Source organism: Fusarium musae, chromosome 9 (genome assembly GCF_019915245.1).
Source record: "Fusarium musae strain F31 chromosome 9, whole genome shotgun sequence".
Classification (NCBI taxonomy): domain Eukaryota; kingdom Fungi; phylum Ascomycota; class Sordariomycetes; order Hypocreales; family Nectriaceae; genus Fusarium; species Fusarium musae.
Window position 1 is genome coordinate 1,561,508 of NC_058395.1, and position 25,217 is coordinate 1,586,724.

At 49.7% G+C, this 25,217-nt stretch overlaps 6 protein-coding genes across 6 annotated transcripts; 4 read left to right on the top strand and 2 right to left on the bottom strand.

Moving 5' to 3' along the window:
• Positions 1-346: 346 nt before the first annotated feature.
• On the top strand, positions 347-1,858 carry J7337_011759 (uncharacterized protein; the record flags this gene model as incomplete). The annotated part of the gene is made up of 2 exons (XM_044829295.1): positions 347-1,199; positions 1,254-1,858. The coding sequence occupies 2 exons, from the start codon at positions 347-349 to the stop codon at positions 1,856-1,858; spliced, it is 1,458 nt and encodes a 485-aa protein (XP_044675970.1).
• A 5,920-nt stretch (positions 1,859-7,778) lies between these two features.
• Positions 7,779-8,618, top strand: J7337_011760 (uncharacterized protein; the record flags this gene model as incomplete). Its single annotated transcript, XM_044829296.1, has 1 exon — positions 7,779-8,618. One exon carries the CDS (start codon positions 7,779-7,781, stop codon positions 8,616-8,618), a length of 840 nt encoding a protein of 279 aa, XP_044675971.1.
• A 2,214-nt stretch (positions 8,619-10,832) lies between these two features.
• On the top strand, positions 10,833-13,908 carry J7337_011761 (uncharacterized protein; the record flags this gene model as incomplete). The annotated part of the gene is made up of 2 exons (XM_044829297.1): positions 10,833-12,001; positions 12,051-13,908. 2 exons carry the CDS (start codon positions 10,833-10,835, stop codon positions 13,906-13,908), a joined length of 3,027 nt encoding a protein of 1,008 aa, XP_044675972.1.
• A 319-nt stretch (positions 13,909-14,227) lies between these two features.
• RAD15 (DNA-dependent ATPase of the nucleotide excision repair factor 4 complex) lies at positions 14,228-16,696 on the bottom strand (the record flags this gene model as incomplete). Its single annotated transcript, XM_044829298.1, has 5 exons — positions 14,228-15,675; positions 15,732-16,062; positions 16,121-16,237; positions 16,295-16,548; positions 16,600-16,696. The coding sequence occupies 5 exons, from the start codon at positions 16,694-16,696 to the stop codon at positions 14,228-14,230; spliced, it is 2,247 nt and encodes a 748-aa protein (XP_044675973.1).
• A 3,749-nt stretch (positions 16,697-20,445) lies between these two features.
• Positions 20,446-22,599, top strand: J7337_011763 (uncharacterized protein; the record flags this gene model as incomplete). Its single annotated transcript, XM_044829299.1, has 2 exons — positions 20,446-22,231; positions 22,292-22,599. 2 exons carry the CDS (start codon positions 20,446-20,448, stop codon positions 22,597-22,599), a joined length of 2,094 nt encoding a protein of 697 aa, XP_044675974.1.
• Positions 22,600-23,508: 909 nt separating this feature from the next.
• ATG18 (autophagy protein) lies at positions 23,509-24,956 on the bottom strand (the record flags this gene model as incomplete). The annotated part of the gene is made up of 3 exons (XM_044829300.1): positions 23,509-24,624; positions 24,677-24,831; positions 24,896-24,956. The coding sequence occupies 3 exons, from the start codon at positions 24,954-24,956 to the stop codon at positions 23,509-23,511; spliced, it is 1,332 nt and encodes a 443-aa protein (XP_044675975.1).
• Between the last annotated feature and the right edge of the window lie 261 nt (positions 24,957-25,217).

A 25,217-nucleotide genomic window follows, 5' to 3' on the forward strand; every position in this document is an offset into this window, starting at 1 on the left:
AGGTAAATCGGAGAGGCAGTGGGACCGTTGCGAGAGAACAATTTTTTGGCGGTGCGGCCCGGCAGAATTTTAGACCGACCATGCAATGCAGTCTTGCGCGCGACTCAGCGTCTCCACGCATGGCTCTTACTGACCTTGCCAGTTGCATCATCTTGAAAGCTGTATCTATTGCACGCGCATCACCGAAACCGCGGTCGCCGGACCATCCAATTGCAATTTTCCTGCTGATACACGCCGTAATTTGCAGTTGAAATTATTGATCATCCTAAGGCGCTCCTTAGCACAGCCGCAAAGGCAGTGCCTTTGTAGCCTCAACCAAACGACCAGGCATCGTTGAGCTGCAGTGATGGATCGCAACAACCAATCCCATGGACTTGGCCCTCGCCATGATTCCTCATCACGAGTACAAAAGACCGAGTCTGCTGCGGATAGGATGGCTGCACTCAAGGCTCGAGTCGCAGCAGCAATCGGAACCAGTAAGGCAAAGGGGGGTCTTAATGTTGGGCTTCATCCTGCCTTGGAGGATCTAGGATCATATAAATCCGCAAGTAAATCAAAGGAATCGACGCCAACACCATCAACCGGGCGAACAGACAAGGTCCGATCGCAAGACGCCACGAGGCCTGGCTTCATCAATAAACAGAATGGGGGAAATCCCTACTACGATCCTAGTCTTTCAACACAACCTGGTGGAGGGAAGGGACGACAGTCAAGATCACTTGTGTTCAACCAGAAGGGCAAATACATCGCCCAAGCCAATGCTCTTCGTCGACAAGCCGCCTTGGAGGCGATGAAAAAACGGATTGCAGAGCAAACTCGAAAAGCTGGTATCGACGACGATCTAGATGTTGAAAGGAATTATGTCGTAGATGCACCACCAGAGATTGAGTGGTGGGACGAGGGACTTGTTGACGGCGGAAGTTATGATAGGCTGGATGACCCTTCGAAACTCAAACTTACGACAGCCGACAGCATCATCACTGAATACATTCAGCATCCGGTGGCACTCGAGCCACCTCAAGATCGACACCTTCCGGCGGCGAAGCCTATGTTTCTGACTTCGAGAGAACAAGCGAAGTTAAGGCGACAACGACGAATGGCTGAGCTAAAAGAAATGCAAGCTAAGATTCGCTTGGGATTGGTACCAGCTCCGCCCCCCAAGGTCAAGAAAGGCAATCTGATGCGAGTTCTTGGTGACGGTGAGTCTAACATACGATCTCATTGACTCAATCACATGCTAATGCTCTATCTAGTTGCTGTCAAGGATCCAACTGCTGTCGAAGCGCGCGTCAATCGAGAGATTGCGGAACGCCACCAGAAACACGTCGAAACAAACGAAGAAAGAAAACTCACCAAGGATCAGAAACACGACAAAATCGCGACGAATCAACAAAAAGACGCCGAGAAGGGAATTCACATGTTGGTTTTTAAGATTGGAAGCCTCGCGAATGGACAACACCGTTATAAGATCGGCATGAACGCTGAGCAACTGGCACTTACAGGCATATGCGTCATGCACCCCAAATTCAATTTAGTGATTGTAGAGGGAGGAGAATGGAGTATCAAGAAGTACAAGAAGCTCATGCTTAACCGAATCGACTGGACCGAGAATTCGCCGTCAAGGGACCGAGACGGAAAACAAGGCGCCACACGCGACTGGCTTCTCGCCGAAAAGGATAACGGCGAGCTTAAGGATATGTCGATGAACGAATGCAAGCTTGTCTTTGAGGGCGAAGAGAAAGCACGAGCATTCAGGAAATGGGGAAGTAAAGTGTGTGAGACAGACTCGGAAGCGAGAGATGCTCTGGCTCGCACTAAGATGGACAACTTCTGGCAACTCGCCAAAGGCTTTGCCTAGGTAAACAGACAGGCAGATACGTATGGTGCGACAAGAACAAGAACAAGAACTCAGAACGCCTCAGAGATGGGGTTCGAATATTAATAAAGTCGCCTAACAAATGGTTGTATGTAAACTCGTGAAAGATTTGCATAGTCTGGACTATCATAACTGTGACATACTTCACAAATACCGAGAATAACTGTGTGGCGAGTAGATGAGCACTCTTGGGGCTTCTTGAAAAGGTATGCTTGGTCCATGAGTAAAAGAGCGAGATCATTGGGTTGCAATTGACAGACTCGGCGACAAGCATCTGATACTCGTTGAGCCGAGGAACTCATGAGATACTTGGAACACTTGCGTCATTAATGGGTGACAGTGTTTTGGGGTTCAACAACAAATGTTCCAAAGCTCTTGTTGCAGTGGCATCCTAAGAATAGAACTATGGGTCTGTTATTGCGATCTAGACTGGACTTTTTGACTTAGACGTAGAGTCCTGGACATAAGAAACCCTGGGCGCGGCCGCCTCAACGGGCCTTTGCCATATACCCAGTAGCCAGATGTGTGTGTACCTTGGTTGCTCGTAGTTTGGTAGACGGATTGTAAATAAGCATTGGGGGCTAGAAGATCACCACCAACTGACAAGGATACAGGAGGTACTGCAGTAACAAACCAATATGGCAGGCAGATTTCGGGGAATTTGCCGGTTTAGGTGCTGCAGCTCTACGTGCCTGTCTTGTGGCTTGTGCGACCTTCCATCGTCAGACCGAGACTGGAACTGGATGAGAGCTGAGGCTACGACTTCCTGCCTACCTCAGCCGTGAGATAGATCTTCGAGATCCTTGACTTGAAGATCATCATGGCATGCATGGATGGTCTGGAAGGCTCCAAGTGGAATGGATCTCCGTGGACCCCTGATCGAGGAGAAAGACCTAACTTAGGCTGGGGATCGATCATAACCAGTGCACGGCTCACTTGGAAATCGCCTGAATCCCGTTTAGAGTCTGTCAGGGAAACTCTAATTCGGCGCATGTCATCCAAACCGTTGAGCAGGGATAGGCGAGGCAGAAGCCATCGCGAAACCACACTCAACCTCTGAAGATAGGCAACCAAGCAGATGGAACTGTATGTCGTGTTGCGGGCTGGAACTGCGGAAGAGCACTACTACAAGAAACGTGTGATCGTGCGAGAATGGATATCTTGTTCGATACTGCTCAGCCATAACTGTCGCGACAACCGTCAGCTGTGGTCACCACTCAGCCAAGAGCTATTCGGAAATCAACATGGTGGGCAATTGTTAGACAGTCATATACCATAGGAAGATCTTGCTAAAGTAAGGGGTTCCCCGAGCTGTTGGCTTGGTCTAAGAGCAATGTCATCCTGGCAGGCATCCAGGATCTGATTTAAGTGGCCTCCGTGGAATTGGAAGCAAGCGAAGGAGAAAGTATCGTAGCTACCGTTCTCATCACAAGCCATGGCATTCCTAATGCAGTGGCTTCTGCAGGTGATAGGTACCAGGAATCGATGGAAACAGTCAAAGATTGCCCACCAGTGACCGCCCATCCATCCATCCATCCATCCATCCATCCATATGTACCCCCCTCTCTTTGTCGCCTTTTCCACTCGTGCCTCGATATCAGAGACAGTTGATTTGCCTTTGCCAGTCAAGACCTGGCTCTGAATTAAGCTTGTGTAGCAACCGATCGGTGATTGCAGTTTTGAGACGCTCTTCGAATCATGATCTTCACGAGGGTAACCGCACGAACCGCGTCTACTCATTCAATCTCGACTAGGGCGTGTAATTAACTCGGTGATGAGAAGACATGGCCGAATGCCGTTTGTGTAACCTTGGTGGGCTCGCCCCGTGGAGTCTATCGATCCCGTTACTGTGGAAGTTCTGATTTCGGTGTCATCACGACTCCTGCCCTTGAGAGCTTTCAGAGGTCTTTACTTTCCTTGCTGCAGAGTTTTCGGGCCGGACTCTGCGGATGAACAAACTGGTTCCTTTGCAAGGTTCCAGGTTTCCCAAGATCCTTGACATTTTGCATGCAGTGACACAAAGCTCAGTTGGTTATATGGATCTTGAGACGAATGTTGGTTAGGACAGTAATAATATTGTAGTTGGAGCGGTAAGTCCTTTGAGGAAGCTTTCGAGTTGAACGGAAATGGCTTTTCTCAGTTTCGGTAGCATCGCCAAAGCATGGGTTGATAAATCAAGCCGTCCATGGCGCTGATGGCAGCCATGCAGCGCCTGGTCTGCCTGTATACGATACGATATACGACGCCACCTGTAAACGGAAGGGACGTTTTAGAAGTAGGCCTTGCGTCGTAGATCATTCAATAACTCTTCAGCTCATAATTGTAGCCGAGCCCGCAGCCAATGAAGAGGAAGCCGAGCGAAACAATGTTGCCTCTGGAGACTCTGGCGCATGTACGGATAGAACACAACACAATACTCTACAGTGTGCCTGCTTACTGGCTTTGGCATCGAATCTTGGACTTACAAGCAATGGAACCTACCAAGCTTGGGCTTGGGCGTCTCGGCGGCAAAAAGAACCGGTGCGCCTGCGCCTGTCAGGCCTGGATGTATGGATGTCTACACAAGGTAAGGCACCTACCTAGGTAGGTAGTTAACTTAGTTACCTTAGACTAATGGTGATCCAGGGACCCTAGAAAGCTGAGACGGTTTGTCTTGGCTGTCGCCAATTTGGGCAAACTCGTCGCGACATCACCCCGTAAGGTAGTGGAGGTTAGTGGAGGTAAGAGACGGGATGGACCAAAAATTACCTTCCTTACATACTTAGGTACCTTAGGGACGGGACCCATGAGACGACGAACAAAATACGATTACAGTGCACCTCAACAACAGAAGCCCCCCGAGGCACTAACGTTGGCTGAGTGCTCACTCTTCATGTAGCGGGCTTGCTTGGCTGAGGTGATTATGAATACCCGCTGTTTTTACAGATGTTCATTTGCTTACTCCTGGGCTGCTGGTGTAGACCAGACTACTCGTATGTACGGACGTATGTACATGTTGTACGCAGCGTCATCATTTAGCGCAGTAGCATCGCCGGATGCAATTCATCACCTCCCCTAGACGCATGGACTGGAATAAGAGATCTTGCTTTCTGACAAATACCACCACCTATCCAACAGCGAGAGCAACGCGGATATGGCTTATAATCTCCGTCAGAGTGGGCTTTATCCTCCAAGGTTAAAGTTTGGTGGGTGTATCTATCTCGACTGCAGATGGATGGATGCGCAAAGGTACCTTGATTAAAATTCCATCTACCTACAATACATAAGGTTAAGTACCTCATTATATGCGGACGGAGTGCGCGCAGTGTAAGAACGGAGGATTAAAAGGACCGGGCCGCCGTAGGGTAAGGCAAGGCAAGGTAAGGCTCAAACTGTGTTTTGTGCCGTGGGCTTTGGAGATGCAGTATCTTCGGTCCGGCTGCGTTTAAACGGGATGAATGAATATTGAGGCTATTTGCAAACATGTGCGTGCATCCAACGCCGTTTTGCGGGGCGCCACCGGCCGTTGAGCGAGCTTGAGCCTTGAGGCCAGGAACAAGCCGATATCTACTGCCACATGTGGTAAGGTTGCAGACACTGTAGACAGCCGCGCCATTTGGGCCTTCAGAAGTGCCATCACAGGCCGTTCCAAGGATAAACAGCACTGTCCTTTCGTTACATCGTGCCCACCTCACTTCACTCCACAAGTTCCTGACCCACCTGGGCCGCGCCCACTTAATTATTCCGTGCAACGGCAGCGTGTAGGGATAAATTGGACTTGAGTGGATTTTTGAGCTTCCACATATCACATCCATTCTCCAGACCGGCCGGAGTCACGGCCCTGCCCCAAGCCAAACACAGCACTTGACCGGTACGACCAGGGGTTTATTCCCTATTATCCTCTAGGGTTTCCTCGGTCTTGAGCCGTTTCCTCGTACTTTACCGTATCGGCTCTTCGGATCTAGCCCGGTTCCTACTGTACTTGGCCTTGCCTTACCATTCATTCCCCTGGCTGGCTTGCACCGAGCCGGACTCGCACGAGTCGCACCACCTGATCCGTTGGCCCTGCCCTGCCATGCCATTGAGACGGGACGCATACAGAGAGATCAGAGCCTACAGACTCTAAGGCCCCTGGCCTTCGTACTGATGGGAGCTGCCAGACTCCAGTATGTCTGCACATGAACGATCCATGGTTTGGCCAAGGAACCTCCCTCCATCTCCAGGAACGCCAGATGAAATTATGTGGACGCAGTGTACTATCTGTCACCCGCAGGTCAGCGGTGATGGCCCCCCATATTCTAACTGGTTAAATCAACAGAGCTCGAAGGGATTATGTTTATGACGTTGCAGCCATCAAACTTTTCCTTAATTCTGTCTCGGCGAATCTGCCATGCTGCCCCCCAAAGATAATAATAGTGAGCAACCACAGGATGCCATCGACAAATGCGCTCACTTGTTTACCTGCTCTCCAAGGTGCCTTACGTACGTACGTACCTACCTAAGACCGTGGGCCACCGTCGTTGGTTCTCACGCACCTGCATCTACCTTGCGGTCATGGCAATACAAGCGCTTGAGTTGCATGGGCCAGCCTGCCAAATTGGGGCTATGCGCACGCCTCAATCAAGAGAAAGCGCAAGGTGCCGTACTCGATATCTTCCGAGTGTGTTGGTGTTCTTCTTGTGTTGGCTCTTGATGGTGGAGAACTCATGGGGCGATGGCATCACTTTGAAAAAGAACCCACGAACATGGTTCAAATACGGACGCATTCCAGACTTGGACTGGCTTAGGCTGGGCTGCGGCTAGGCTCTGTCTCTATGCTACTTCTTTCGTTATCGTTGCACCAACAACAGTACCTGCACTGAGTGTTAAGCAGCCTTCTCTCGAGTCTTGAAATCCTTGTCGCTGCGGAATGCGGCCCTCTATACCTTAGTTCGCGTTAGGGTTGATTTTATGCTCTAATTTGGGGCACTCAACGGCCTGACTTGCACACATCTTACTTGCTTGCTTGGCTGGCTGGTGACAGTAAACGGCCCTAGCGATACCGTTATCTACCTCAAGTCATCCACGAGATCTGTCAAGGGTCGCAATGGCCCAGCCGTGTGGTTGGCGAGCTCGATCCTGGCCTAGACCTCATTTCGCTCTCCTCCCGGCCCCGCCACCCGCTTCTCGACACCTTCCCAGTGGCTCTCTAGCCGTGAACGCCAACCTACCCGTCTCCCCACCTTGGACTCGCCTGTCTAGCCTGTCTTGCCTGTTTCTCTAGCACCCCCCATGCAGGCGGAGACTGATCCTTCGACAATCCTCGTCTGGGTCTAATTCATCGATGGTAGTAGCTTCATCAAAGAGGATCTAAGTAATCGATCTTCCCTGTACGTACGCCCATTTCTCGCCCAGGACTTGGTTTGGTCGACGTTCGTCTTTGTTGCCACCGTCCATCTGCGTTTGTTGCTCATAACTCCATCTCCCGTGTTGGTTGTGCCCTCGTTGTATTTATCCTACTGATACCCCGTCATGGGGTTTCCCGTCTTGGTCGATGAATCTCTACTCACTGTAGTACCTAATCTAAAGGTGCCTGTGGCCTGTGGTTCTCTACCTACCGGAAGTGCATGGCTCATGAGACCCTAGCATCCCCACGGATTCTAACCCGACCCTCGCATACTTGCTTTCTATAACGACCTCAAATATGTACCTGACACCTCCCTCGACCTCGAACTCCCCCGTATCGCAGTATTCACAGTTCTTCGAAACGAGTTCGTCCAGTTCTGACACTTCCTGCCCCCCGAATCGCCTGCCGTCTTGCTACTGCTCTCCATTTCAGCAAGCTGTCTCAGGCGTTTCACAGTCAGACTTGGATTCGGATTCGTACTCCCACCACGCTCGCTGGTTCACAGTGCCTCAACCAGAACTTCTATCACCGCCTCCCATGGACCACGGTAGCACTGCTTGGGTCACACCAGATGGCTTAGTGGCTGGAACAAGTACAGCTTCTTCAAGCTCGGTAGAACCTGACGCCCTGCATGCGGATTTTAATGCATTTGCTGGATACGACTCTTGTTTGCCTGCCCCATATCAGACACATGACGCCTACATGCCGCCCAGTCGCAACACGTCAGTCCATGAGCCATCATTGTCGTCTACTAGCCAATCCTCGCGAGCGCCATCAATAGGCGCAAGGCCACCATATGGATACTTGCAAGATCCCTCTAACTCGAGATTCAGAGTCGAAGGCGCCGTGAGCAGCTATGGTCAGGGGTATGAGCCGCAACCGTACTCAACTGCCGGTCCATCTGCTGCTGCTACCGCTTATCAAACCGATGGAGCCCCCTTCGCTTCAAATTTGCCCTCCAGCCTCGGCGCAAATAGTTCAACGACTTGGCCGAAGCAAGAATATGAGGTGCCGCAGTTCTATTCTACCCCGCAAAATCAACTTCCTGATCTTGGCCAGGAGAGGAGACTGTTGAAGACGACCAAGGCCAAGAGACCCACAAGAAAGCACACATCGAAGGAGGAGGCAAACTTCCAATGCGAAGTCAAAGGATGCGGGAAGTTCTTCAGTCGCAGCTACAACTACAAATCGCACCTTGAGACTCATGATGAGAAGCGCGAATATCCATTTCCCTGCACTGTTGACGGGTGCACTAAGAAGTTTGTGCGGAAGACAGACCTTCAACGACACCACCAGAGTGTGCATATGAAGGAGCGCAATCATAAGTGTGACTATTGCGGACGCCTCTTTGCTCGAAAGGATACTCTGAGAAGGTAAGCATGCCATACACTCTGGCGCTCACAAACTCTAATGATTGAATTGGTAGACATATGGAGGACGGCTGTTCGAAGCGGTTTGATATCGGGACACTCAACTTGCAAGGTCCAGGTTTCGCAGGGTTGGGGATTGTTAGCCCAACCAGACCGTCCGATTTAGACCCTCGCCGCCCTGGATAGGCTTGGGCATAACATGCTACACAGTCGTCATCAACACCACGGATGTATTTTAAGATACATGGTAATCCATCGATGTGGCAGGATCCTTGATCGGGAAGAAGTTAAACTTCTTCCAGAGCCTTTCTTCAGGCATTTCAAGTTAGAAACGGCATGAAAACCTGGCCTAGAATTGGAGAAGGTAGGCTGGCTAATGATACCACGGCAAAGTGTTTTGTCAATTTTGGGCCTTGCTGACTTGTATTCTTTAGGAACACGTATTCTCACCTAAGAAAGGAAGTAATCAAACTCGCGAAACCCAATGGCTGGATGTATCAACAAAAAAAAACATGAATGAGTTGGTGGCAAAGTGCACTCGAGGAGGTCCACTGATCAGCGTCTCTGTATATTCTGGATAAAACCTTGCTCCAATATGCAGATACTGCAACGGTTGAGGCACAGACACAAAAGTTCTCGAAGAGGAAAACTCTGTTGGTGTCTTTCCACGTGCGACAGCCTAGGGTTCGCATGCATTATGCCGAGAGCCTCGCCTGAGCGACATGTCGAAACGACTCACCTCGGCATATGCGAACTTGACAAATAGAATCTTGATCTGGAAGCTCGCTGGGAATGGGATCTTTTGTGCCAAGTCCCACACTGGAGAATAATTTGTCAAGGTTTGCTGCTCGACTAGAGCAAGCGAGTTCAAGTCTCGCATCCCTTGTGATTAAGATTGCTTGCCGCTGTAGTTTGATTACATTACACGGAGGCTCACACCAGCATCATGGAGTGGAATAGATTGGATATGTTTTTGGAGAGAACCTACGGAGTACATATACAGTGGAAGATGGTGTAGGTCTAGTTTATGGTACGGTATGTAGGAATGCCACCGGGGATGTGATCTGGCGTACCTACCCCTTAGGGAGCAAGAAAACATGAGACCTAAGTTTAGGGTGACAAAATAAACTCCGCAAAAAGCATCCTAAATTTATACCAAGTTACCTAAATCTTTTTATCAGTTAGGCTTAAGGCCCCGAGTTTTATTTCCTTCCTTAGCTACCTTCCTTAGTACGATGTAGTGAAAATAAAGATTCTACATATGTATAAATATTCTCATCCACATGCAGCAATGCCGACTTGAGACAGGGGTGTGTCTGTGGAGCATCGCCTATCGATTTGGATTGAATTGTCATCACCCGATAATTCGTATGTAGTGAGATATGTACATACGATATTTCGCTTCGCAGGTTCATGCTTTGGCTTATTGATCCGATTGGATCGTGTGAATGGATTGAACTCCATTGTAATTGTTAATAATGCCGACAGAGCATTCGTCATGGGCTCGCTGTACGTAGGCACGCATCTTTGACTTTTGTTTGCATCCATCCTTGCCCAGGTATGCAATAATATCGTTAGGTAGTAGTAGTCTGAAGCAATCTCATGTAGAAAATCGAGGTACACTGAATTGCTTCAATGTGAGTGAGTACATGGACGTTTTGTTAGTGACATCCATGCTTGCCTACTAACGTGGCACAGGCGTAACTAATGCATGTGATAATAGGTACTAAGGCATCTGGTGTCGAACTGGATCTTCTAGAAAGGTCGGGTGCCTACCTAGCCTAAAATTGGAGATTCCTTAGATCGCAGCAAAGTATCATTGCTCACAACCTGGCGGTAGAGATACATACATTTGTTTCGAGGCACAGTACGGAGTACTCGGTACATATTACCTTACCTTAGGTAGTTGGAGGTAGCCCCACATTTTAAAGGCAGACATCATCCCCCACGTCATGGCGTCCCTTGAATAACATCCCCGGAGCCTTGGCCTTATATACTTAGTCAAGTTCTCTTCTCCTTCTTCTTCTTCCTCCGATTTCTATGGCCTTGTGAGAGAACAGCAAGGAAGCTTCAAGCTCTACCTAGGTACCTATGGCACGGCCGACTCCTACTGAATAGACAGCTGCCGCCCAAGGCTTGACCCAAGAGAGTTGTTGGGACAAGACAATCCAATCCCACTCGTAGTCGCGTCCCGAGCGAGACATCACCACCATCGATCGACATGACTGACGATAACCACACCTACAGCGCCAAGTGTCGCCTGGCCCCTGTTTCTCGCGTTCAACGCGAAGATGAGGTCCCCCCGGTCGAGGCTCAGTTCTTCTACTCGTCAGTGATACCCATTGATGATCCTCTTTCAACTCCCTCAACTGTTGGTACCGATTCAAAGACAAGTAGAGGACAAGTGCGCGCCTTTTCTCGAGGTGATAATAATGCACTGGAAAAGGCTTGGCTGAGTCTCATGATTGAGCCTTCACGTCGCGCTCATCAAGATGCACTTAGGAATCTGGATCGCACTCCTCAGTTTGACCCAGGGGTGCTCGCATCACTCATTCAGCTTATAACTACAAATCACTGGGAGAGGCACCGGAAAGGCTATAAGCCACAAGATGTGACAGCACCAGTCAGTGATGTACTGCCCACAACGCCTGTGTCCACTTGTTGCTCTGAACTGGTCCTTCACGTTTCCCAAGAACTTGAGAGAGCTTTCTGCGCCCTGGTCAGGCGGCGAAATCCAGCCCTGAATGTGGACCATGTCACGCAACAGGTCGTGTTTGCACTTGATCGGTTGAAAAAGCAAGCCAACGATGAAGTTGAGGCTCAGCCGGGATCAAACAGCACACCCTCGAGCCATCCAGGAACCGCTTCCGCCAGTACTACTGACCACCCAGTTACCCACATTCCCAGAACCACAACAACGGAGCCTCGTAGTTCTAAGCGTCGATCAACTATAGGAGAAATGAGAGCGAGAACCAATAGCTTATCCACCTCACAGCCACCACGAGTACAAACACCCGTTGGCAGTCCCGGCCTTACACGACCACCAGTTGTCGATGATGGAATTTCAGGCAGACCATTCGTACGCGTTGGAAGTCCAGAGACGCAATCAGAACCCGGATCTCTCCCGCTGACTGGACTCGGAGGCTCAGGCCGGCATACCTCTCGAAACCCAGATCATATTCCAGGCGTTCCCGAACGAGAAGAGACTGTAACCATTGCGGACCAAGGGACTCAGGCAGTACCCGAAGAGAGCCAGACCAAAGTAGCCGAGGTTGCGGTCGGAATATCAAGACTTCATATGGTCTCGTTGCCTGTGCTTCAGATGAAGCCGATATACTGGTCCCCAATCAACGATGTTGCAGTTGTTTCTAGGGCGACTTGGTTCTATAGGTTATATTTCCAGGGTCGATTAGGGGAAAGGATAACTGACTTAACCTAGAGATACTATGCTCCCAATACCGCCAGCTGTTGCCAACCAGTTAGAGGCCGGCTATCACTATTTGCGACCGTGGACTGAGACATGGAGTGATGAGCTCCGATGTGCTATCGACGTTGGACCACTGGGTGAAGAAAAGATTTCGCATAGACTATGGCCCGAGGATTCAGAGATAGGATCCGGAGACGACTTCCCTGAGCCAGTCATACCATCAGATCCATTTTGTGCTGCTCGCTGCTTTCGGGGTGAAGCTGCTGCTGAAGGTAACATTGATGCGACCCCCATGAAGAAGGCCACAGCGGAAGACGCAAACATCCTGACCCGACCGTATTCGAATTATCATGTCCTGTATAAGAATGCCACTGAGGCTTTTCTCCTAAAACCGAGCCTAAAGCCATCAGCATACTATGGCCGACGGCCGACGATGAAGATCATGAAAGGCGTCACTGTCGGGATTCCTGTCGCTCGAGGATTCGACCGAGCAGCATGGGAGCACCTACACCACAAGATACAGGCACCAAACAAAGCAGGTGCTTCTGCTGCCGATGAGTCGCACGAAAACCGTGGACAAGATGTATGCGCTGCTTGCAAAGCTGACAAGGCGAAGCGTCAAGTGACTGATCTGGTTCTTGTCGCTCACGGCATTGGCCAGAAGTTTGCGGAGAGGGTTGAGAGTTTCCATTTCACTCATGCCATCAATGGATTTCGCCGAGCTGTGAATATGGAGCTCCAGAGCCCTCTGGTCAAGCAGGTTCTGCGCGATGATCAGAATGGACTGATGATCTTGCCCCTGAATTGGCGAATGGGCCTGTCTTTTGAGGATGGAGGACCAATGAGGGAGGAAGATAAGGAGGAATACACGCCTGAGGGGTTTGGACTCAAAGACATCGAACCTGATACGATTCCGGCCGTCCGCAGCATGATATCAGACATCATGTTCGACATCCCCTTTTACATGTCACATCACAAAGGGAAAATGATCCAGGCTCTTGTATCAGAAGCAAATCGTGTCTATCGGCTCTGGTGCCGCAACAACCCAGGTTTTGCTGACAATGGACGCGTCCACATGATCGGACATTCCCTTGGGAGTGCAATGGCTCTTGAGATTCTCTCAAATCAACCAACCACAGTGCCAAGGCTGGACTGGTCTCGAAAGGAACCCGAGGCACGTTTCTTCGAGTTTGATACCAAGAATCTTTTCCTGGCGGGCAGTCCTGCGGGATTCTTTCTTCTTCTGGAGCGCGGTGTTCTGATGCCTCGTCATGGTCGAATGAAGCCTGGAGCTGATTCAAACGACATCGTATCGAAAGACGTCGTAGCAGACGCCGGGACTTTTGGCTGCTTGGCTGTGGACAATATATACAACATCCTGGCCAAGGAAGATCCCATTGCGTACCTTCTGAATGGCGCCGTGGACCCTGTCTACGCGGCGAGTCTCAAAAAGGCTTACGTACCTAGTATTTCGGGTTCTCTGTGGAAGTCTGTCGGCGCCGCAATGCGAGGAGTAGTACCAGGCATGGCACCAGCACCCAACCCTCTAGTCCCGGAGCCGGAGCGACCTTCAACGATCCGATTGCCCTCTCAATTAGAGCTCGAGGTGCACGACTTTACCCGGGAAGAGATTGCAGAGAGAAAGGCATTTCTGCTTAACGACAACGGGCAAATCGACTGGTACCTCCGCTCTGGGGGAGGGCCTTTGGAGATACAGTACCTCAACATGCTCAGTGCGCACTCCAGCTATTGGACTAATCTTGATTTTATTCGAATGCTTTGCATTGAGATTGGACGAAAGCCGGGTCGGGCAAATTCTATTCCCGCCTTCCGAGCAACAAAGGCTGCCAAGAGACTTTTGGTAGATTAGATTGTTGTTCTTACCTTTAACGCACAGAGCAGATGATATCCTTGTTTTGTCCATTGTTTCTCATGATTGAATAGGCCCGAGTTGGGCGAACGCCCAGCATTCGGCGTTCTGGCATCGTATTTGGAGCGAGTCAAAAATAAGGCTTGGTTAGATTTCTGTTCAAGTTGAATCAACACTGCAAAAGAGCTAGGCAACTAACTTTAGATGGGGTTAGCATTCTCTGATTAGTCCGAATAATATGATACAACTTGATTTGCTTTTGGCCTTGCAGTCTAAACCCGTGTTTCTAACGTCTGGTATTGCAGTTGCTCGAACGAATCTAGAAACCATCCATCTCCATCATATCTTGGTCAAACTCGTCATCGTCGTACTCAAAATTGTTGTCCTGCGCGGCAGGCTTTGGTTGTTGAGCTTCCTCCTCGAGCTCCTTGATCCTCTCTAGATCCATCTTCTCCTTATGTTCCATCAGATCTTTATATCCCCAGGTGCTGATACCTTCCTGGTCTTTAGCCCGGAACGGTTGCGCCATAGTTCGAAGGAATCGTCTTGCACTGCTGACGGCCATGTCCGTGCTTAGATTGACGTCTGATTCTTGGAGGCCTTGGTTGATCCATTTGGGTAGCTGTGAGCGCTTCTTCTGGAATCGCCGGTCGGCAAGGACCATGATTCCATAGTCGTCCTTACCACGCAAGACTCGGCCCAGGCACTGGGCGGCGTGTCGCATTGCATCAAAGGAGAGGAAGTCATTCTCTTTGATGCGGTATGTTTCTCTCAAGAACTGAAGACGAGCCTTGAGAATACGTGACTCGGTGTATTGGAATGGAACTCCAATGCATAGCACAGTGCGACCATATTGATGGTCGAAATCGATGCCCTCGGATACCTTTCCTCGAGCGACACAGAGTAGAACGGCACCTCTACCGTTACAGCACGCTGTGCGGTAGGTCTCCAGAGCAAGCGATGTCTCCTGTGCATCGGGCGTTTCCACCAGGATCAGTTTGTACTTCCAAACTTCATCAAGGATACCCATTCCTTGCCACATACTAATGATAGATTCCATATAAAGATAGGATGGAAAGAAGACAACCATCCCATCCGGCGTGATCTTGGCGAATTCCGTGAGTAGGTTGCCGTAGTTTCGGACCACACTGGGTTCATTCCGCACTTGAAAGCTGGTGGAGACGGAAGCCTGATCGCTACCTCGAGTGACAATCATAGGCATGAAGGACCTCCGGGCGAGGGTCATGGCATAGGATTCTTGTATCACAGTTGAGAAATCCAGCATCTTTGGGTATATCTCCAGTGGGGAAATGGTACCAGACGTGATAATGACAGAGTAGAACCTGTCAAAAACGGGCTTGATAGCTATGGCAGCGTCAAGGCAGGTGAAGTGAAGGACCGGGTTAGGCACTTCAGCAGTATCGGACTCAAAGGGCTCAAGAATAAGGAGAAAGCCTTTCTCGTACGTTGCCACCAGCGTTGCAAAAGTTGCAACCTCCTGAAGAGGCTGGTAGTCTTCGATATTGGTGAGCTCGAGGGTCCTAACAAGTGATGTCAGACGTTCAGCGCAAAACCTCAAAGGCTTCTTCTCGATAAAAGTATGCTCTCGGAGATGGGCAAGAAACGAGGGCGGTGTTTCAGAAATGACCTGGCGCACTTTCATCCTCGTCTTCAGATACTCAATGAATCTCTTGAGGAAAGCAATAAAGTGTTCTGCCCTACGAATGTTTCCTGGAACAGCCTCTTTGAGTAAGTCTTCGGGAAGGGCTGCGGAATGGTTAGCACATTGCAAGGAAGCAAGTGGAGATCTCTTTGGAGCCTACCAGGGTTTGCCATGAAGGCATCTTCTTGACGGGCCTCGTCAGCATCACGCAAGCCCTGAACTAGTTTCTCATACTCGTTTTGTAGTTGTTGCTGGTCTGTATCCCGCATCTGTGAAATCTTGTTCTCTAGATTCTGAGCTCCTCTTGTGGCTTTCCGCAGAGAATCCTCTGTGATATCTGTGCTGAGAGATTCGATGCAAACGTTGTCAATGTTGTGAGCTTCGTCGAAGACAACAATACAGTCCTTGGAAAAGTCCTTTGATACCCGTTCGGCGATTTTGGGGTCAAGCAGATAGTGATAGGAAAATATGACGACGTTGCAGTATTGCATCTGGAGTAGAACATAAGAACCACTAAAACGAGGCCCATAGGATAAGAAAAATACTCACCATTCGGCGTGCAGTAAAGTATGGGCATTGCTTATGCTCTTCACCGTATCGAATCATGTCGTCGAAAGACCAGACACCATTGGGAATCAGGTTGTGAGGCTCGAGGAGGTCTAGGTTCTATATCATTGGCTCAGCATGGAATAGGTAAGAAAATTGAGGTTCTGCGAGACTCACGTCGTGATACACGCAGACGTCTACGCTTTCTCCACGTTCCTTTTTTTCCTTGACAAAGCCAGCCGTGAGACTCCTGCAACGAGCGTCGACTATGGCGCCACTCTTCTCACGCTTGACTGAAGGATGAAGACACAGGTTCTTTCGACTTGTCAAGCCTAGACCACGGAACTCTTCTTCGTAACCGAGCTGCTCGGCTCGGTATTTCATGAGAGACTTCAGTTCTACTAAAGCCTTTTCAATTTCGGACATGGTGCCTGTCAAGGCATAAGTCAGCAATAGCAGGGGTGAGGTCAAGTGTCACTCACGAGAGCAGTAGATCAGTTTGCGCTTTTCAGGCATGTATTGTTGATACGCAACAATAAGAGACAGAAGAGACACGGTCTTGCCTGTGCCTGAAGGCATTTCTAGAACACAGTGGCCCCCTGCGTCTAGTGTTTCTGGTGCGATGGGAGATCACGTCAGCAATCACAATGCATTTCAACGATAGAAGGGGTAGGTACTTTTGAGATCACACATGTAACTTAATGCGCCTCACGGTTAGTCTATCTCATCCATTCGGACACCACAACGCCCAACAACTCACGCATATTGCTCTGAGAAAACCGAGTCAGCTTTTGGCCAGTGGAACACGCGTTTATTAATGCCTACCTGGATATATCCTCGGATAAGGGAATAGCACAGGCAAGTCACTAGATGATGTGAGTAAAAGGGGTGCCACGAGGCGAAAGGATGTGTCGTACTCAATATTGAACTTCATGACGACCCGACGGCTAGCCACCGGAGCAAACCCTCAGCGTATTATTGTAGGTATGAGAGATGGGTAGCGACAAAGATGGCAGAAGGCGTGAGGCGTGACGTGGACTTCTGTGTGATCAAAGATGAGCGTCGCGAGGTCACGTGCAGGGGCGCTGATGTCACCGAGAAAGCTGTCGGTGAGGACCCATTACACCGAAGAATATCCCCACCAAGGTGAGGCAAGCTAGGCAAGCTAGGCAAATTATCACAGGAAATGAATTGGGGTCATCTGTGTCTGTGCCTCCATACTTTAGATAGTGTGATACAAATCATTGAAAAGGCAACGGCCCGGAAATTAATATTGCTTGTATAAAAGAACTATGCATATTGACATTTGCCAGCTTAGGACATTCGAGAGCATATAACAAACAAGCCATCACCTCTCACTCTCATGCTACCTTAGGTAGACGTGCACGCGAGAAAGTGGCTAATTACTAGCAGAGCATAAAGACCTTTCGAGATATTATAACCCTCGTTATTTCTTGTTACAGGTTTAGTAAGGCTCGCACCAAGGATTCACTCAAGCAAAACATGAGGTACAGAGAGAATGAACTACGGTGCACATGACTTTCTGTGAGCGTCGTCTTCTGAAACAGCTCCTGAAACAGCACTTTTTGATCGCTATAGGTAACTTACCGGTACACTAGATGGTTATCCGCGATGTAGATAACGAGGTTAGTAACATAAAGATTTCCACGGGACGGTATTGTGTGAGGGGTCCAAGGTCTGGCGTAACCTCGTCACTTATGAGTGGCCTCATCGTTAGAATGATGCTCGACGTGGTTGACATTAAGTCGTAGACCTCAGCTGGTTTGATTCCACTTCTGCTATCCGTAGATGAACAAAGACCAAATGCCGGTAGTTCGAGAGCTCTGGATGCTAAGCTGAATAAGGAGATGCTCTGGGGTCTTCGTGGGCCAGGGGTGGAGTCCGGAAAAGGGCCCTTGCCTGCCATGCTGATTCCCATAATACATGGCTAAGATAAGCAAGTAGGCAAGGTAAGAATGGAGTAGGTAAGGTAGCTGACTTTCGTGTGATGTGACTCTGGGAGTATGCCGTATTGCGGGTTCATGATAGATAGAGTCAGGGACTACGGAGAGTTCATGACGTTTTCCGATGAATACACTGTATGGATGAATATTTGATGTATTGTGAGCAAGTTCTTCAAGCAGTTGTTTATCGCCGGCCAAGATGTCAACGCAAAGGAGGACTGTATGTAGAAGAGGATTGAGCGGCACACGAAGCATTAAGTTTAAGTGGTGGGGAGAACAAGAGAGTGGAGTTCAGGGAGCTCTGGAGTCTGGCTAGGGGAGGAAAGAAAACTCAAGACCTTGACCTAAAGTGATAAAAGTATTTAGGTAAATTAGCCTAAGCTTAGGGGACTCTTTGCCAAGTTTATTTTGACACCTTATATCAAGGTTCGGTGTTTTCTTGCCCCTCGAGGTCTGGCTCTGTCGGCGCGGGGCGCTAATGCACCGCGGGCGGCTTTGTCTTGGGCTTGGGTCTGGCCCGTGGTATTCTCACTGAACTTCGCCTCAATACTTAGGTTGGTAGGTAGGTAGGTACTGGTCTCACATTGCCACACCATCACCTCACATTGGCATATGGTCAACGCTGCGAAGATCTCGTGTCCATGAGCCCATCTGATATGTATCAGTAAGTTCTCCATCTACGTACATAGCTACTAATCTACTATGCCTACCTTATTAGATAGGTTGGTACCTAATCCTTGTGCATTACATACAGCGTCTGATAACCTCAATCCTGCATCACTTTCACAGCCAATCAAATCGAGGGTCCTGGTTGTTCAGCCCGTGCTTCTGGATCTAAGGTGCACTGTGACCAAAGCCTAGCGCGATGTGGGAGACAGCTCCCCGCTTCTGGATGCAGCTCCCCGCCAATTATAGCGGAAACCCAACGCCAGCTCTCCACTGAATGCCGGTGCTGGCCTTGCTTGATTGGCCCGTGCCCCTAAACCACCTGCTGTGGGTGGTCGTTCGGCCACTACGTATAATAATATTGCAATCCATTGGATCCAATCCATGGATGGTTTGGGGTTTGGATATTCTCCCAGTCTCGATTGATTCAACAAACACCAGCCAGCCAGTGCAGACTGAGCTTGTTCTTGGCAAGTGCTGTACCTACTAAGATAGATAACTCCGGCATGCACTTGTGTGGTATAGGCTGAGGGAAACACTGTGCAGCGCAGTACAGTACCTACGGGCGGCACATCTTCAAAAGGGATTACCCTTATCAGTATACCTACTACATACCTAGGTACCTTACCTTACCGTACATACTACTAGGTAGGTATGTTTGTACTAACTTAGCATTCGCCATCCATGCGCTCACTCATCCAACCAACCGCGCTGCCAAACCACCCAACCAACAAAGCCAAAAACCGTACCGAAACCAAATCACCACCACCATTACGAAACCCTCCTCTATCGACTAACTTATCCATCCGATTGCCGGCCGTGGTCGTCCGCCCCTCTTCTCTACTCGACTCTCCTCCTTCATCTTCTTGACCATTGTATTCATGCTCTCTTCGACGGCATTGCCTGGTATCTTTCATGATAGACTATTAACATCCCTCTGTGTGCCTCCCATTGTGTTTTTGCTCGCAATCGTCTCAATTCTGTCGCCTGCGGCCGTCGATCGACCATTACGATAAACAGTGTCGATTCCCAAAGCGTCATCGCCTCGCTTACTGCTTTGCTATCTACTCTCTTCTGTTGCGAGCTTCTTGGCGATTCGTACCTGGACTTGTCGATCGATACATTCTTCCATTGCCATTACCCATTACCCATTGCGTCGCGGCGGCATCGACGATATTGTACGTTCGGGACCAAGTCTTTACTTGACCTGTCATATACACAACTTCCTCACCCCAACTCAATTCTCTGGGATCCATCATCCCGCAATCTCCATCCCACCACCCTCATTCCACCCAGCGATCGCTGTGGCTTATTTCCCTGCACTCTGTCTCATATCCTGAGCCCAGGCATGTGCGACGGTTGCCCGCTGCCTGCCCATTTGCAGCAATAACACATCCGCGTGTGTCTTGTCTATACTTGCATCTGTTTCCAAGAATCCGTTTGATTACTGTCTCCCCCAAAGGTCTTGAGGCTGAGTCGGAGAGGAAATTGCATTTCTAGTCTGAAAACGGCCTCGAAATACTCTCTGACTGTCCCATCAAATTACTAGACACCCCATCTGGGCCATATTTTTGTATAACATACTGCTTTTGAACCCGCCCAGTCCCCCATTCGATAACGCCAGCCGGAACTGTTTCTTGCCATTACATCCTAGCTGTCCAACATACATAAGCTACATATCTACCCCCCTTCGTTGATATGACTACCGTCGCTCTCGCTCGACCAATTCCGCCTCATCGTCCTTCGTCTACCATAACTCCGCCACTCTCCCTTGAATCTAGCTCTAGTTCTACTTCGCCATGCTCAGTCCCAGTCCCCAAAAAGCATCTTCCCATATGTCCTACTGGACCTGCTCGGCCAGACGAGCCTGATACTCCACCGCCATCACCGCCGTCTCAAGACCAGCTGCAACAAACCTCAGCTTTGTATCCGCTTGACGGCTTCAAAAGACTCGAGTCGGGCGAGCTTTCTATTTATGAGCTTGATGCATCCAGCGTTGCCCAGGCCCTCGATGTTGCTTCACGACAACCGCTGCCCGACCCGGCTCTGGTTTTCCCATGGTTTCATGGTCTACACCCGCAGAACCATGTTCAGCAGTCCTTCTTTGCTACTCGACGGCGGCCTCTTCGCCGCACCCCCTCTTGTCTGAGATCTGTCACTCTTGTCAAAGCTGACGGAGATGTAAACTGTGCGCGGCTGAAGGGGGCGGTTGCTCCGAACGAGATCGTTCAAGCAAACGAGCCCACAGAGTTTATTGATGCGGATCCTCGGGAGGGGTTTTCCGTGAGGAATTTCCAAATCCAGACCGTAAAAACCGCTGTTTTGTCGGACATAATCGTCTATGGTGCAGATTTGATCAAAACTCGTAAAGTCGCGTGGGATATTGCGAGTGCACAGAAGCGGTGGCGCGAAAGAAATGAGGGTCAAGGTGTTTGGATGCCCGAGTATCATACTTTTGTTTGCACAAGCCCATTCTCAGAATTCGAAGAAAATCACCCGGAAATAGTGGCCGTAGACGCCTCGAGCCACTTGACAGGCAATGTCCTTGATTTCTTCAACCAGGAGAGACGAGAGATGTGGGCCATGACAGAGGCGTCCGAGTTTTCCAAAAATGTCTTCATGGGCCCTACGCCTGAGCAAGGAAGCCCTGAGGAGCAGAAATACGACATTCTGATTGAGTGCAGCGACCTTGGTCGGCTGAATCCATTGGCTCTCCAGCTCATTGCCGAAAGCCCTGGTGATGACAACAAGCAGCGGTTCCTTGATTTCCCATCATCCGGAAGTATTCTCCCACCGACCTGGTCACATTCCGAAGCCGATGGTATCCTGGAAACATGCAAATGGATCTACCATCTTGCCCACGGCTCATATCCCGACCCTGAATCAGCATTGGATACAGATGATCTGGACGCCGAGGGAGACTCGCCTATGCCCTCAGACCAGCAACCTATGTTTAACGTCAAGCCCCGCAAGATCTTACTCCATTGCGCCGATGGCTATACTGAGTCGACTATGTTGAGCATCGCGTACTTTAGCTACAGTACAGGATGGCCTGTTCCTGAAGCATGGCTAAAACTCCATACTGAAAAGAAGCGGAATTTCTTCGCTTATCCCACCGATGTCGCACTTTTAACCTCAATCACACCACGACTACTCCGGGAGTCTCCTGTTTGCAAGGGCCTGAGCCTGACTGACATCACTCATTTGACCAGGGATGAGCCGAGCTGGTTTGCTGCCCTGGATGGATCATTCCCAAGCCGAGTCTTGGATTATATGTACCTGGGTAATTTGGGCCATGCTAATAATCCTGATCTCCTACGGGCCCTTGGCATCACTCAGATCCTGAGTGTGGGCGAGACAGCCATGTGGCGAGAGGGAGACCTTGAGGACTGGGGTAAGGAGAATGTCTGCGTGGTCCAGGGCGTTCAAGACAATGGCATTGATCCGTTGACTGAGGAATTCACTCGATGTCTCGAGTTTATTGGTAAGTCTTGTACCACGGCAGAAGGCTGTTGAATTTGCGGAAACTAATCGCGAGAATCAGATCGGGGTCGTCGAAATGGCACTGCAACATTGGTGCACTGCCGCGTAGGAGTTTCCCGAAGCGCTACTATCTGTATTGCTGAAGTGATGCGATCGAAACAGATGTCTTTCCCTCACGCTTATTGCTATGTCAGAGCCCGACGCTTGAACGTAATCATTCAACCACATCTTCGATTTGCCTACGAACTGTTGAAGTACGAGGAGGTGCTCCAGCAGGACGGTGATCCAGACGCCGAAGTCAAACGAACCTTGGAGTGGGCAGAGATTGCACGGGAGATCGCACTCATGAACCGACCATATTCTCGATAAAGCTGCATTGTTGGTGCATCCAGCAGTTTTCCAGTATGTCTTTTGGTCGAGGGGCTGCCACGTAGTCATAGGAACTATATGAACCAGCTCCTGAAACTTTGTCGATTCATTTCGTGCGTATCCGGAGTGCCTTGGCGGAATAGTTAAACCTGGGCATACTGGTCTCTGACAGACTGCGTTTTGGCATGAAAGAATGATCGGAGATTGGGAATGGGATCGGCACTCGTTGGTCCTGGACAAAGATGGGAAACCCTCAAAGGGTTGTTCTTGTTGGCGTTGCTTGGTAGCTGAGTTGCTTTATTATCTGGCTTGTACCTGGGTTTGTGTCTTGGTATCTGTCCATTTTTTTGGTCACACGGAAATTTTGGATTTACTGGATACAATGATGAACGACAATGGGTTACGATTGCTTTTGGTTGCTTTGAATGAATGTATATATGCTCCTTCTTTGCCTTCTACGTACGTACATACAGTGAAATGTATGTAGAGATAATCAATAAGTTTGGCTAAGATGTAATGTTGAAGCTGCAATCTCCAGTGACAAAATATCCTCTACCAAAGTATTCCGCCCCTTCTGTCCGTTGCTCGTACCTTTGACGACACACGTGGATGATGTTCGGAAGTATAACAAACAAAAAAGGGTATTAGAGAAAGGGATATCTCGCCGCAAAAGAGATTATTAGTGTTAAAAGATTCCAGACCCGATAAACGCCGGTAGCAATGCTTCCGCTCCATTCATCAACCTCGCTCAGAGCACAAGGTTGATCTGATATTGCTGCAGCAGTTTCTGTTGACCTTTGCAGGGCTCCGCTAGTTTCCATAACCTGACGCGTCGCTCTTGTCGTCACCCTCCAGGACACTTTGACCTCGATGATCAGTACATTTGTCTCTTGAGCATTGTAGGAGTACTTACGAGAATTGCCTGACTAGGTAGCCTTCTCCGCCGTGTTCCATGTCAATATTGTAAACGTAAAAGCCGCCATCGCTAGTGACAACCATTACTTGAGGACTACTGCTACTCATCGCTACAACGCTTCGTAAGGGACCTCCTGGAGCATCACGTAGAGCCCTTGAAGTCCCCGAAGGAACTGTAGATTTTGGTATCTTGATATAAGCGAAATCGCGTAGAGGTTCCCACATTTCTGTTACGGATTGAGGTAGGTAGGACCCCACGACACCAGCAACTCCTCGGCCCATTATTTGTGAAGAGCGGCGAAGCATACTACTGAATGAGCCACTCTGTCTTGTATGTCCTGCGCTATTGCTGCTGCCTGCGCCATTCCCAGACGAAACGACATCAGAAGATTCGTTCTTGGGCGAGTCGCCTGCACTGGTGCCTGGGGATTCGGGGTCATCGAAGCTCCTTGCTCGAGACCAACGATCCTGCCGCTGCGAGCCTGGGGACTCAATGGGAGCCCCAGCCGGTGTGTTGTTTCCTGGGGGGACCCCAAGTCGGAAGATATGAACCGTATCTGAAGTCGAAGAGACGCATAATAGCGTCGAGCTCAGATTAAATGACATGCTGTAGATAGTGGATGGGTAGGTTCCACGTCGAAATTGATATAGCTTTTGGCCCTTTGGTACCGAAAAGACGCGAATGATAGTGCCTGTCTCGCTGGCTGTAGCGAGCAGAGTACCCTCATTATTGAGACAGATGCAGCATAACGGCGAGCGATGCGCCTCGATGACGTTGACAGCTTTCAGGGTAAGAGTATCGAAGACCAACACTTCGCCTGAAGTAGGCGCAACAAAAGCTGAATGAGGAGGTGCGTGAGCAGGGCGCCGGGCGTCAGGATCCTCTCGAGGCTTGGGCAGCGGATAGGCGATGAAACAATTCTCGGAGGAAGGTGAGAGGGCGCATATAGCAGAAGGATTCGGCGAAGTCGGGATCGTATGCAGGAGGCTCATGTTGCTGATATCGTAGAGGTATATTTCATCCTCAAGAACGACCGCCAGGCGCTTTCGGTTCAATCGGACAGCTAGAACGGCCGAGGGGAAGGTAAGTTCGCAAATGACAGATGCTCTCTAGTACATTTGTGAGCAATGCGATCCCTTTTGACAACAAGAGTTCCGGTACCTTAGTGTTCTGAATTATGAGATGGCGAGGAGAAAGAATGAGAGCGACGAGGGAGGTAGAGAACAGCATCTCGATAATAGCAATGTTGCCATCGTCGCTACTGAAGATTCGAGAGAAAGGATCGGTATGGTAGATGCGAAAGCCCTTGGAAGTACCTACGAAGAAGAAGAAGCACAATTAGCTACAGCCACTCGAGGCCAGGGCGGTAGGCGGCCATACCAACAGCAAGACAGCTGTGGTCTTGATTGAAAGTGATGAAATTGAGGGTGGGAGTAGCCATGGCGTGTATCTATATGACACAGAAATCCAGTCGCGATAAATACGATTGCTCTGCAAGGTGTATCGTATGCGATGTCGGCTGGCAAGATCGGACCAAACCTTTGCTTTGCGATATCGATTGTCCAGGCGCGAAGGGGAAAACGATGCGACAAAGGCAGCCGGCGAACAAGTGCAGGTCGGTCGGTACCTTGCAGCTATGGATGTTAATGCAGATTGCTTAACATGACACGAGCACGTGGTTCTCGAAGCTAGGTTGACAACT